Raw genomic sequence first — 14,688 nt, 5'->3', positions numbered from 1 at the left:
ACCCCAAAGCTTCCTGGGCAATCTATCTGTATCTCCAGTGTTTTATTTCCTCCCCACTCATCTCCTAAGTGAGAATTTAAATTTTTAGAGCAGTAGCTTAAGACAGCTTGTCTACAAAACCAAAAAATCAAAGGTGGAGTCCACACATAGCTGATAGCATCTATCTCTTCTTTAACATGGCCTGCAAAGCTGTCAGCTATTATAAAAGAAGTGCTCTGAGGCATATTTTGAGGTTTCTCTATGTTTCAAATGTTAAATTATATATATTTCAGAACATTGTAAAATCTTTTCTTTGCTCCTCATCAAATGGATGGGTATGAGAATAATTTACTATAGACCATAAATTATATAGTTAATCTATTTTCCTAAACTCTGAAGGAAGTGTATTTAAATATTTACTTTTGGCCCTAAAATAATACTTACCACTTATAAATACTTTAGATAGATAATCATTTTAATTTTTTAAGAACAGCTAATTAAATATTTCAAGTAAATAAAAAGCAATGATTTATATATGCAGAATGATTTATACTTTGACATAGTCTGTTTTGATCATGCCTGCTCTCCTCCACACACATATACACACACTCTTCTCTTTGTATTACAATTGTGCCATTTAGTTTTTTGGCTGAGCAGGAAAATTTATTAAAATTCTGTTTTCCAGTGGGCTGGCAAATATGGCATTGGAAAGCAGAATTCTAAACCTTTCTCCCACACAATTATTCGGACACAGAATGGAAGGGCACTGTGCCTGAGAAAACCAGAACATAACAAAACAAAACATCATCCAAGCAAATTAAGTATTTTGAGGAATGCAGTGACATATCTTGCCAAAATCACAGAAGATTTGTTTCTGGAAGCACAGATTATAACACTACAGTCATATCATAAAGTCCTATTATTATCCTTCCATTAAAATACTAATACTTCTATGATTACAGGCAAAACTGAGGAGTTTTTATGGGGAAAAAATGAATATGATTTTATAAAAATACTAAAACTAAGAATGAACCACTCAATTTCAATTTTACCCTTCTAATATTTTTTTTTCTGGATTTAGGACTATGTAGTTGAGTGAAAACCATACAGAATAATGAGAAAACTGATGGAGTTGTGAGGCAAGAGTTCTGAGTTCCAATTCTGCCTCAGCTAAGTTTCTTTTGCCTTTCTTTCAGCTCAAAGATTTGCAGTCCCTTTTATCTCTCCACATTCTCTCCCTTGAGGATTTCAGCCATTCCTGAGGTTTCAAGCACAATGTCTACAAATGTTAATGAATAAGTATCTATGTTCTCCAGTTTACATTCCTTACTTGCCTCAACATTTACTGAATACTTAATACAAGCCAGGCACTGGGCTGTGTGCTGGAAATTAAAAGATGAATAAGACCAAGTCTTTGCCTTCAATGAGATTACATTTTGGTGCAGGAAGATAGACGGTAAAACACATAAACTTCAGTATCATTTTGTATGCGGAGGCTACTGTAGGGACCCAAAGGGGGGCGATTTGCCCAAAATTGGGGCATCAGGAGATGATGCCTGAGTTTAGTTCTGAAAAAAATGTGCAGAGGTCAAGAAGGCAAAGAAAGTTATGAGAACATTCCAGGCTGAGGGGAGAGAAGAAGCAAAGGCATTCAGCTGTGTCACTTAACCTTGTGTGCAGGGGCCTCTAAGCATTACAGTGATGTATAATTTCAAGTGCAAAGAGTTAGGTCAAGGTTTGCAGATGATGAAGAGAGAAGGGAAGTAGTGGGGTCAAGGAAAGATTCTTTTTTTTTAATTGATGTTATAATACATTACAACATTGTGAAATTTCAGTTGTACATTATTGTTTGTCAGTCACCATATATATGTGCCCTTTTACCTGTTATGCCCACCCCCAATCCCCTTCCCCTCTGGTAATCACTAATCTGTTCTCTTTGTCCGTGTGTTTGTTTACCTTCCATGTATGAGTGAAATCATACGGTGTTTGTCTTTCTCTGTCTGGCTTATCTCATTTAACATAATACCCTCAAGTTCCAAAGAAAAGATATTTTTACCAGTTTACTAGTGATTCTCAAGGAAGGAGGGGGCGGGACATTTCTGAATCACCTAGTGGGCCTTTCAAACTGTCGTGCTTAGTTGCACTACATCCCTTTTGAAGGCTGTGTGCCCCACCCAGACTGTTTCTCAGAGTCATGGCTGTATTCCTCCTACTGAGGGTATGACGCCCTGTCCCTACGGTATGTAGTGAAAAACTGCTAAACTATGAATGCAAGGGGAAATACACTGAAATGAGGAGGAAGAGGAGTCTACAAGGCAGACAGAGAAAGGTCATAGAGGTAAGAAGCCAAGAGAATAGTTTAAAGAAAGGGAAGCAGAGAGAACCAGCAAAACCAGAGGACTGGGCTTAAGTCCATCCATAGGTCCGAGGCTGCCTAAAGAGCTTGTTAGCATCCCAAGCTCAACAAGTCTAAAACCAATTCATCATTTTCTCTATGGTAATAGTTCCTTACAAAGTGCAAAAAGACTGTAAAGGAAATCAGAGTGCAAGTGTTTAATATATAGCAGTTTTTATCACAGGTAAGAAGGCATCCTGGCTTTACATAATTGCAAGCATGGAATTTCTGCATTATGGGGAAAAAGGAAATAAAATGTTCCAAAGAAATATATACTGGCTATAAATGATGTCCTTCAGAGAAGTCATATCTGTCTGGCTATATAGCTTCAGAAGCACAGGGGATCCAGGCTGCCCATGAACTGGTCCTTTCTCACCCTTCCAGTCTTATCTCCCCTAATTCATCTTTCTCAGCAACAACAAACTGATTATGGTTCTCTGAACAGAACAGATTAATTCATAAGTCCCCTTCAGCCTTGAATGCCTCCCTCAACCCTCAACTCCGTAACCTCACCTTATCTTTCAGGTCCTCATCCAGGCATTGCCTTCTCCAGGAAGCCGACATTCCCGACCTCTCTCTGTGTGCTCCTTAATAATAATGATGATAATAGCAGCTAACACTTATCAAATGTTTCATCTGGGCCAGGCTGTCCTCTAGCTCAACTAAATGCAACATCAACTCAACTGCTCTTCACAACAATCCTATGACATAGGTACTAATGATATCCCCATTTTATAGACAAGACACTGAGACACAAAGAGGTTAAGAAACCCAAGCCAAGGACACACCACCAGTCAGTGGGAAAGCTAATATCTGCACCCAAGCAGACTGGTTTCAGAGTCTGTGCTCTAATCACTAGGGTATACTGCCTCTGTGTGATTAAAAATGAGACTGATCCCAGATACTGCGATGTACACAGTGCTCCTGACTCTCGTTCAGCATTTATACTCAATGAGCTGCTGGACTGGATATGCATTTCTCTATAAATACTAGATCTATAATATCAATATGAAGTATAAAATAACTATCAAATATGTCTAAAAAGTCTAAAATCTCTTCTAAAAATATTTTTGTTGAAACTTAATTTTTACAGAAATAACCAGCAGCAACTGGCACACCTAAAGTGTGTTAGAATTTACCATTCCTATAATAAGAAAAGTGTCTTAGAGTCTAATGAAAACCCTTGGCAATTTGAATATTATATGATACTAAATTATACTATAATTATTTCAAAGGTCAAGAATCTTAAACATTTAGTCTTAAAACTCTCCACCAGGGTGATGCAATCAGAAAATTAAAGTATGTATGAAAATATTTAATTATACAAAACAAGTAGAAATCTACTAATTTAATGCCTTCAAATAAAATGTATAATATTTTCCCACATGGGTATTTTTTTTCATCTGATGTATAAAAGGAACTTTTTAAAAGAACATTGTTTAAATGAATATAAGCACATATTTTATTTTCCAGTGCTAGTTTCAAGGAAGAGCAGGGTGAAGTGGTTTAGAATAAAACATTTTATCACTTACTAACTCGTGGGAAACTCTATAAAGCTATTGTACTGGTCAACGCTGTAAATTAAAAAAAGAAAAAAAATTGACTCAGACCCAGTCCAGACTCTTCAGTAATTTATAGTCCAATATTTCCTTCCCAAGTAGGGAAGGAAAACGAACACAGGGCATAGGTGTAAAAACTGTTTTTAAAATTTTAGTAGGAAGGGCTTCAAGAAGGCAAATCTATACTAATAAAATGTTCCCTGCCTGACCTACAGCTGTAATGCCATCAACATCCAATATCATGTTGGAATGGCCAGTGAATTATCTTTTTCTCAGAGGACTTTGATAAGGCAAAATATCACAGTGGTTAGGAGCATAGAATGTCTATAGTGGAGCCAGAATGTCTGGGTTTGAATCTCAATTCTATCATGTACCAATTGACTTTGGTGGGTTCACGTAACCTCTCTGTGCCTCAGTTTCCTCATTTATAATTAGATAATTACATATAGTTCATAGAATTACAGAGCTGTTGAGAGGATTACATGAGTTCAAGGGAGTGAAGCACGTAGAGACAGTAACTGGTACACAGAATGAATTCACAGAACTAACCACATGAATCAACATAGCTTTAAAAAGAGAATCGGATGGAGAACATGTCCGTTTGCACTCAGGCCTTATGTAATCCACAGTTAAAAACATATTAAAAGATTTCACCAACCCACTGACTCAATTATGTGGATGGGTCAATCCTTACCTCTGTATAAGCAAAGGGCCCACATCTAGCAGTATTTTCCAAACTTGGTCAGCAAAGAAGCCCTTAGTGCTCTTAACACAAAGCACTATGATATAGTTAAACATTTAATTCCATCATCTGAACCAGAAAACTGCCCCTCTAGTTGTCATATTATTTATGCATAATACAAAAATCATAACCATAAGCATCATTTATCCAGAAAAGACAAATATTGTCCAACTGGGCATGGCTAGCTGTTTTGGAGGTCAAATTTTCAGTGAACACTATTTTACTACTCGTTGGCTCATTCTGCCATAAGAAGAAGAAGCATAGATGATGAAGATGTAAGAAAAACGTGAAACAAAAAGAAAAACACAAAACTTTTGAGAAAAGTCTAGCTATTAAATGCCCCCATTGTTATTGCTTTTTTAAAAATAATTTCTATCCATTTTTATTAGTGTCACAAATCAAGCCTGTTCAAGACCTACTGCTCTGAAATGTAGGGCTCCTGAAATCCAGATGTTGTCCCTGTTCGTCACAACCATTTCTGCTGTTGCCCCGTTCTACTCAGTTTCAGATTTCCGCTCAACCAAGGATCACATGTTCTGTACAGCAAGACACCTGTCCTGAGAGTGAAGCAGCTTTGCTGTAAAGACAGCGTCACAGAATCTTGGAACCAAACCTGACTCTGAAAATCTATAATCCGAACCGTTTTATAGAAAAAGCATCCCCACAGAAACCCAAGTCCCCCAGCTAGCTGGTGGCAGAGCTGAGAAGCTTTCCCTTTTAATTTGCCATCTACCAGTTCTATGCTTGTTTGTTCCTTTAACTACAGCACATTGACAGAGAATAAACTTAACTTCAAAATTCAAAGTCAGGGGCCAGCCTGGTGGCATAGCAGTTATGTTTGCATGCTCCGCTTTGGCGGCCCAGGGTTCACAAGTTTCGGATCCCAGGTGCGCACCGACACATCACTTATCAAGCTATGCTGTGGCGGCGTCCCATATAAAGCAGAGGAAGATGGGCATGGATGTTAGCCCAGGGCCAATCTTCTTCAGCAAAAAAGAGGAGGATTGGCAACAGATGCTAGCTCAGGGTTAATCTTCCTCACAAGAAAAAAAAAATTCAAAGTCAGAAGAAACAACGATTTTAGGGCACAACCTTAAATAGCAGCAAAAAGCATGAAGACATCTAACCTTGAGAATATATGAACTAGGACAATGGAATTTTCATCTAGATTTAAGTAATCACAGTAAAATGAACCTACAATTGGCTAAATTCTACGGTCTAACAGCAAAGTTATGGAGGACATTGTACAATATATTTAGTCATGTTCATTTGTGTTTCATACTCCTCCTGCCCCCAACCCAATCTAGAATAGATTTTGTGAGCAGATCAGGATTATAGGGGACTTCCCTTATCCACATCTTTGTGGTGGGCCATAAGTGTGAGTGTGTGTGTGAGAGGGGGAGATGAAGAAGGAGGGGAAAAGGGAGGAGGAGGGGAGAGTAAGGGGGAGAATAGAACCATATTTCATTTAAATACTATTGATTTCCCTTTTCCCTCATATGTTACATTAGAAATAAATTCAGACATGATATTAAAAATAAGCAAATAATAAAAATTTTATAAAAGTTCCATAAGCTATTTCACATTGGATTGATATACAAATGTTACCATTCTTTAAAATAAGTAAATATTAAATTGAAAATGAGAGGTTAGGGGCATAATAAGTAAATTCAAATGTATAAAACAAGTAGATTTCAATTGCATTCAATTATTTCACCCAATCACCTAGAAGCAAAGATCCTCTAAAGAAAATTGCATTGCCTTCTCAACTCCTTGGAGAGCCAGTTTAGTTAACAGCCTACCTATGCTTCAGAGATGACCATGCAGCTTACATGTCAAACTCATTTTAAAGTGTCAATCATGTCCCTTTCAATCTAATTAGTTTGGAAAGTAGTGTCACTGACCTGGAACTATGCAGACCATTTATTATCATATCATTTGATCAACGTAACACTTTACCTCAGCTGAGTTTGAGACACCTGTAGCCAAAATGTAATATCCTTTCTCCCACTCATTACCAGTAACTCTCAACACAATTTCCTATTTACAACTCAATTTATTGCTATGAATAAGCATGGCCAACTTCATAGAGGCACCCACAGAATTTCCCTTATTTAAGATTTCATGGTAATTAAAATAGAAAAGTAAAGAGAATAAGAAAAAATATATATATCAGATAGAATATTTGAGGTTTTTGATGCCCAAAAACTGCTAAAGGTGGGAAGGAGGAAAAGCAGAGGAATGTGGATATGCTGGAAGAAATTTGGGACCTTAAACATAGGGGGAGACTACTCCTTTTTTAATATAATACGGCAAGCCATTTTTATAAAAGGAGGCTGCAGGTTATAAACCCATTGTCATCACATGGGTTTGTGTTATAATAAAGAAAAACTTTCTCAGGTTCATAGTATTTAACCTGACTTTAACCTGGCCAAGGGCAGGATGAGGCCAAACTGAAGAGGTAATAACTCATTCCTGAGAGGAGCTAATGGCGAGACCACAGTGAGCCTGGAGTGGGCTGGGGTGGCAGTGGGGCAAGATGGTGGAGGCACTGGTGCCTGGAAGATTCTCTCATCAGTCAATCAACAACCACCTGACCTGCTCTCTGGCAAGACCATGAAAATTACCGAACCTTCTTCTGGTTTTAGTTTTGCATATTTAAGAACTGATTTGCAAGACAAAAATACAAGCAGGTAATTTTATCTCTGAACCATAGAATAACATATTGAATCAGGGACAGAGAAAACACTCATACATTCATATGCCACCAAAACGTTGTATTCATATTTTTAAATGTGGTATTAAAAAAAAGAAGTAGAGCAGTTATATTTAAAGTAATGACTATTTAGTCTAGAAGACAATAATCTAAAAGCAGGGTGTCAGCTGCCAATGCTTCCTTTCCTAGCCTGTCCTTTCCTTTGGGGAAGTTAAGTTGCATTTTACCAAAATCACTATTTGTCTGAAGGATAAGCAAGATTCTTCATTTATTTTTGCGTGATCAAATAGTTACCAGTGAATCTGATTGTCCATCTGGTCAAGTAAAACGTGTATATCTCAAAATTACCTTCAGGTGAAGAGCCTGTCTTTTGGGAAAAGACAGCATTTACTTTACTCTTCTTACTGATATCGCTGTTTACAGACAAGCTGGACTGAATTTTTCTATGCATTTTTTGAGAAACAGGCGCTGAAAGTCTTCGATTCTCTGCAGATCCATGTTTGGCCCCGTGGTGAATTCCATTTCCATTGCTCAGACTCGTATGGCCATTCTTTATCTTGCCTATTTCCTCCTCACCCAGTTCCTGTGCTGAAGTTTGAAGCTGAGGCAAGCGCTGAGGTTGGGCTAAGTTTAAAAACAGGAAAAGTTTATCTGGTTAAAAAAGAAGTTAATATTTGAAAATAATCAAAATACATTCAGTAACAGACTTTACCTATGATACTAAAAATGAAGAGAAAAAAAGGAAAATACTAATAACATGGACATAATAACAATAAACATAATATACAATATAACAAAACATAAATAACAAATAACCATAGAGAAAGCATAATTACCAAAAGGGAAAGTGGGAGTGGGTCATCAAGGGTAACTTGACACAAGGCATTATAAAAAGACCACAGAAAAAGTATTTTGTTTTGTTTTGTCTTTTAAAAAATTTAAGCTAGAATTCTGAAAAAGTAATTTAACACTCATTCAACAGCAAATATTGTTTTCTGTGTACCAGATCCTCTTTTGGATTCTAGAGACACAGCAGTATTATCTCAATATCCTTGATAATGATAAACTACTCGATTATCTTTTGGGATAAAAGAAGAACAATGAATTCAGGTATCAAAGCAGACAACAGAGAGAAATATAGTTGTTTTTCTTTTTAATTCTACCTTAAATCTTGGAGAAGAAAGCCTTTTCTATATTTATTGTTTAATTTGACTTTGAAATAAACCATTTATGAAAAGTTAGGAATAGAAGAGAACTTCCTTAATCTGCTAAAACACATCTACCAAAATTAAATGGCAACACTTTAAAAGTGCTCACATTTAGGTCAGGGCCAAGAAAAGAAAGCCCACCTCCTCCCCTCTTATGCAACATTACACTGGAGGTCCTGGTGAAAGCAATAAACACAAAAAGGAAATAACAGGGCTGAGTCCTGGAAAGGAAGAAACAAAATTTTTGAGATGTGTACATAATTTGAACGTTCTATGGGAAATCTAAGAGACTGTAAATTCTGAAAAACTAAGAATTTAGCAAGACTGATACAGAATCAACCATTTTAAAATCAATAAAGTTATATATGCCAACAGTAGCCAATTAGTAAATATACAATAAAAAATTAACTCTTCATAATAACAAAGAAAAACAAGCCAACTAACAAAAACCCTACAAGTATCTAGGAATTAAGCAAGGAAAAAATGGGTGGAGATTTTATGGCAAAAATTACAAAACACTACTGAAGGACATAAAAGAAAATCTTAATAAATGGAGAGAGAATAAATATGTTAATTCTGGTAATACTTTAATTCTCCCCAATATCTTTATTTAGTATAATTCCCATAAAATTTCCTACAGGCTTGTTTGATCCAAAAGAAGACTAATTAAGAATCACTATGGAAATTTTAAGGAAGAAAAAGATGGTTGTAGGACTTGACTTACCACATATAAAGTTTTATTAAAAAACTACAGTAACTAAGGCAGTATGGTGTTGGTTCAGGCATAGACATATAAACCAACGGAACAGCAGAGTTTCAAATATAGATGGGTGCACACATGTAAGTGCATGTATATCTCACACAAAAAAATTCCAGATGTATTAAATGCCTATATATGAAAAGCAAAACTTTTTAGCTTAAAAGAAAAACACACGAGACTGTTTTAAGAGTATGACACTAAGGAAGGACAAACTAATTTGATTTTTTGGACAACGAATCATAAAACAAGCAGAGTGACTAGTCATCATTTATGCTGCCCAGCATTTCTGAACACCCTCACAGATTTTGATAAAGTTTCTCTATCCCTTTCCTAGACTGCTCTGCAGCTAGAGGGCAGGTATGTGACCCAAGTTCTAGCAAGCAGAAGTATGCCTTACATGCAGAAGTGACCACTGCAAGACAGCAGCCACGCCAGGGAGGTGGAGCCTCTTGGCAAAGACAGTGGAGAAGTGTTTGTTGGTCTTGGCAGTGGGGTGCAGCGTCTGGTGTCCACTTCCTAGCAGACCAGTGGGCCAATGGTGCCGCAGTGGGGTTTTCATTAGAGAAGTCCAACTGAATGAATGGGCACGATGCTTGGCTGTGTAACTGTTGTGAGAGTCTTTGTGCTACTAATAAATTTATTTCTATTTAAATCAGCCAAAAGGAATTCTAATTTTTGCAGCTAAGAACCCTGATCCCCTCCAAAAGTTATCTGTTTACACTGGTTAAGTAACAAGATTATTATTTTTTTTTTTAATTTTTTTTTGTGTGTGAGGAAGATCAGCCTTGAGCTAACATCCGTGCTAATCCTCCTCTTTTTGCTGAGGAAGACTGGCTCTGAGCTAACATCCACTGCCAATCCTCCTCCTTTTTTTCCCCAAAGCCCCAGCAGATAGTTGTATGTCATAGTTGCACATCCTTCTAGCTGCTGTATGTGGGACGCGGCCTCACCATGGCCAGAGAAGCGGTGCGTTGGTGCACGGCCAGGATCCAAACCCAGGCCAACAGTAGCGGAGCGTGTGCACTTAACCACTAAGCTACCGGGCCGGCCCCACAAGATTATTATTAAAATCAACATTTACCATGATTGTGTAGCTCCTGAGCAAAGCTATCAATCATAGTATTTCAGCAAAAACAGCAGCAGCAACAGAAATCACTCATTGTCAAAATTTTACTATTTTATAATTTCCTGGAATTTCCAAATCTAAAACTGTTGTAATTAATCTTTTCCATTTATGATTATGAACAGTTACGAAATGTAAATTAAATCTGAGTACTAAGAACTCTTCAACTTAGAAAAAGTATTGCATGCAAAGCAATGAGTTATACCTGGCATTGATGATGTGTAACAGGGACTGATTATTCGTGATCTAGCTAAGACTTGGTATATATTTTTGACAAAGATGACAGTTTGTGTCTGACCAAGTCTTTAGCACACATTGTTTACTTCCGTTCTTGTTCACATATCCCATGTCTCTTAAAGAAAAACATCTTAACATATCAAAATATTCTACTCATGAATGTACGTATTTCAAGAAAAAAAGACTCATATTTTTACTTAATAAAAGCATGCTTTCATACCAAGTCTATTAACATTCACACCTGATTTATGAAACAAATAGATGAACTCCTCTTACAGTTTTTCAGTTCTTTAGTAATAAACAAAGGATAATAATTGTCTAAAAATTAAATATTTGGGAATACCAAATAATCAAAGTAATGATTGTAAAATATATCCAAATATTTTGTTTTTCTTCTAATTTTTGATGAAAAGAAAAAAAGAAAAGGTTACTTCTCTGTATATGCCTTTTCGTTACTAAAATCGACAATCAAGGCATCTGCAAAGGAGATCTATTTCTTATGAGTGCAATCATTTGATCTAGAGATTAATTTGCTGCTCCTGAAACTTCTTGTATCAACTAGAATGACATCCTAATGACTGCTATTGACTATAAAGCTGGTTATGCATATGTATTTAAAGGGATGCCAAAGAAGACAGTTAAACCTAATTTTGTGTTCTTTTCAGAGCACTTTCCAGTAATCTCACCAAATAAATGGAATGTTTGGGGCCACTTTTTCTCTGAAAAGAATAATTCAAGCAGTCTGAGAGCTTGGTTAAGTTAAAATGTCACTGACCAATGCTGAAAAGGTTTCTTATCAATCAAAAACGTCCTGTCATATTCCATAATCCAAAATAAATTTAAAATTACCATGAAATAGTTAAACATTCTCAATTAATAAAAATAAAAGTGGTAAAAGGCAACTGTGTCTTGCCACCAAATTCTAAAACTGACAGATCTGACCTTTCTCTACCATCAAAATTGACTATTTGCAAATTACCAAGTATGGCTGGAGTGATATTCAAACATATCCTTAATGATTTATCTACATTTCAATCTTCACAATAATATCTATTTCTGTTGGCAGATAAATGATAGTAGATTCATTTTGCACTGTCACCTAATTATTTTTACTATAGTTTGTATTATAGTCAGGTAACCAAGTATTATCTCCTCAGTTTAGTTTTTTTAAAGTATTTCTTAGTTTTATGATTTTGTCAGATGCATGCAGTATATAAGTCAAATCAAAACTGGATAAACCCTAGATATATTAATTATTTCTACAGACATTTAACTTTAGCGATAATTTTTCAGGGGTGTGACTTGAATCTTTAGTTGTAAAATTACAACTAAACCCAAGTCGGAAACATGATTTTCTCCACAAATAAAGAACAAAAATGTCTGACTGATTAAACCATAACTACTTGGCTTTAAACAGATTTATTTTCCTTACTGTGTAAAAGTTGTATACAGCTTTAAAAAAAAACATGCTAATATGAGAACGACACAATGCTTCTTAAAACACAAGTGATGCCTAGGGAACCTCGCTCTCCCTTTAATGATCCACTGCTCTCATTCAGCTGTCTTTCTTTTTTCAAATCTTTACATATGTGACAGCTCTCAAAGGTAGACCATAGACCATCTGGCATTTTCAGAGGTGTAACTTGTGCAAATTCAGCTCTATTGGGAGCACACTGCTATCTTCTGCCTGCGTTATAAAGGGACAATAGAATGTAGAACTTATGAGTTGTTTTGAATTATTCATTTTTTTGCCTGTATATTCAAGAAATTTTACAAACTCTGCATTTTGTACTACATAATCACATGCGTTAAAGGTACAAAGAAACTTTTTGACACCTCTTTCCTACAGAAACCTGGCATTTTGTTTGATATGTGAACATTCAGCATCTGTTATATCATTCTAAACAGGATGAGTGCTTTTACAAAAGACCCCATTTTAAACTTACTCTTATGAGCAAAAAAATGTATTCTTGATATTCAGTAATGAATGCAATACACATCAAAATTTCAAATACCAGTTATATGAATGTTCAGCATCTTCAAACTCGGATAGCATTGGTCATCCGCTTACCACATGTGTAAAGAATTTTTTTTTAAATCATTGCTCACACAATGCAGCATGATTATAATTTTAATATCCATGATGAATAGTTACAAATGTCTTAAGAAATACTGTGCTTTCTAGGTTCAAATGTTTTCAATCAGCAAGGAAACCAATAGAATTAGATCTAGTGATTTTCAATAAGAATAATAAATATGGGAGTAATGAGTCAATAGCATGAACTTCTTTTGATAAATTTTTTTTAAAAAACTGGGTGATAGTGTAGCTGGTAATAACTCTACTTGAAACTGCAGCTGCTAGAGTAGCAATATAAAGCAACATTTTGCTGTAGCATATAATCTATTAGCATGTGCAAATCATCTTCAGTCGCTGGTCTCTTTATACAAGGCAGATTTAATAAAATTACAAAAGAATTCTCATGCCATTTAGTCATTTGTATGGTTGTATGGTTGTTGTTGTACACATACAAAAAATCAAATTTAAATGTTTAGGATTTAAAATTGCCGCTAACAAAATGATCAAAATAGAATATGGAAGGGGGAAAATGACTTGGTGTAGAACAAAATCACTCCTCCCAGGGATAGTTACAAAGGTTTTACTGGGTGCCCTCTGCTATGGTACTCCGTGGTCACTATGAGACAAACACACACACACATACACATGTACATACACACACACTAAAATGGTAAATATTTTATGTATATATACATATATATATAACAAAATAATCTTTTATTATATATATAATATGCATCTATATACAATAACAGCTTTAAAAGTGACTTCAATATGCACTATTATGATAAAACTATATTATTATTTACGGTTATAATGTAAATTTAGGCTAAAATCAACTAAAATAAATGTGCTAATGGCCAACTCTATTCATTAGCTTGATGCAAACCTTTCTGAGTGTTCAGACCCTGGATGGACCCTGCATCTTAACACTTACACAGTCTGGAAGCTCCTGGCATTTTCTACCTCTGTTTCTTTAGTTCTCCTCCAAGGCTTTCTGAAATTTTTTATTTACCTCTTGAGCTTCTGAATTCTTTCATCATATACCGTATTTCCCATCTTCATTTTATTTAATGTATATATTAACATATTCAAATATATTTTGGAATTTTCTGGAACATTGGTCAATTTGAGAATCCCAATCAAATTCTGTGACTACATGACTGGAAACTCACAGGATGGAAGGGATTGTCTTAGGATGATATCACATCTAATAGCATTTTTAAAAGTAATTAAGTTTTAATTATTGTAAAATAAGTCACTGCGTGGCAGGGGTGGGAGGTACTTCTTCCTAAAACAAAAGGATACAACTTGAGAAGTTGTTTGGAGAACCAATCATTTTTCTGCATTTCATAAAGAACATTTAGAAAGTACTTAAACATATTTAAGTAGAGCCTGGAAGAAGGAGACTGCTAGCTTTTTCCCAAGTCCATTCTGCCCATTGTCCCCTGTGCTTGGCTAACCCATTTCCCAGCCTTCCTTGCAGTTTGGTTCAGCCATGTATCCACGTTTAATCTGAAGAAATGAGAGCAGAAATTATATCTGCCACTTCTAGGCCTAGGCTTTAAGACTGGGGTGTGTCCTCTCTATACATTCTTTCTTGCACTTGGCAGCAACTCAGCTTTGACCACAGCTAAGGGAAATATATTCAGAGATGCTGGAGAAACCAAACAGAGGGAATCTGCGTGGCAGCGGGGAGGAGAGCCTCTCACTGACCTGGAATCTAGTACTGTTACATAAGAAATAAACTCTTATTTAGCCATGAGATTAACGCTGGGACCTATTGTTATAAAACATTAATAGCTTCTACCAAGGCTTATTAATGACTATGTATTTTATATATACTTATAATCTACTGTAAACTGCCCCTAGCGCAAATGACCCAAAAGATA

The 14,688-nt window shown here is 35.9% G+C and overlaps 1 protein-coding gene across 6 annotated transcripts in view; it reads right to left on the bottom strand.

Annotated features, from left to right (window-relative positions):
* MDFIC (MyoD family inhibitor domain containing) overlaps positions 1–14,688 on the bottom strand; it is a 92,651-nt gene that overhangs the window by 29,251 nt on the left and 48,712 nt on the right. For all 6 annotated transcript variants that reach the window (XM_058528682.1, XM_058528656.1, XM_058528670.1 and 3 more), the window contains one exon: positions 7,740–8,015. In XM_058528682.1, coding sequence (XP_058384665.1) covers positions 7,740–8,015 — 276 coding nt within the window. The remainder of the gene's footprint in view (positions 1–7,739; positions 8,016–14,688) is intronic.

This window comes from Diceros bicornis, chromosome 3 (assembly GCF_020826845.1).
Source record: "Diceros bicornis minor isolate mBicDic1 chromosome 3, mDicBic1.mat.cur, whole genome shotgun sequence".
Taxonomy (NCBI): domain Eukaryota; kingdom Metazoa; phylum Chordata; class Mammalia; order Perissodactyla; family Rhinocerotidae; genus Diceros; species Diceros bicornis.
The sequence above is the reverse complement of the archived record's forward strand: the minus strand, read 5'-3'. Positions and strand labels throughout refer to the sequence as shown.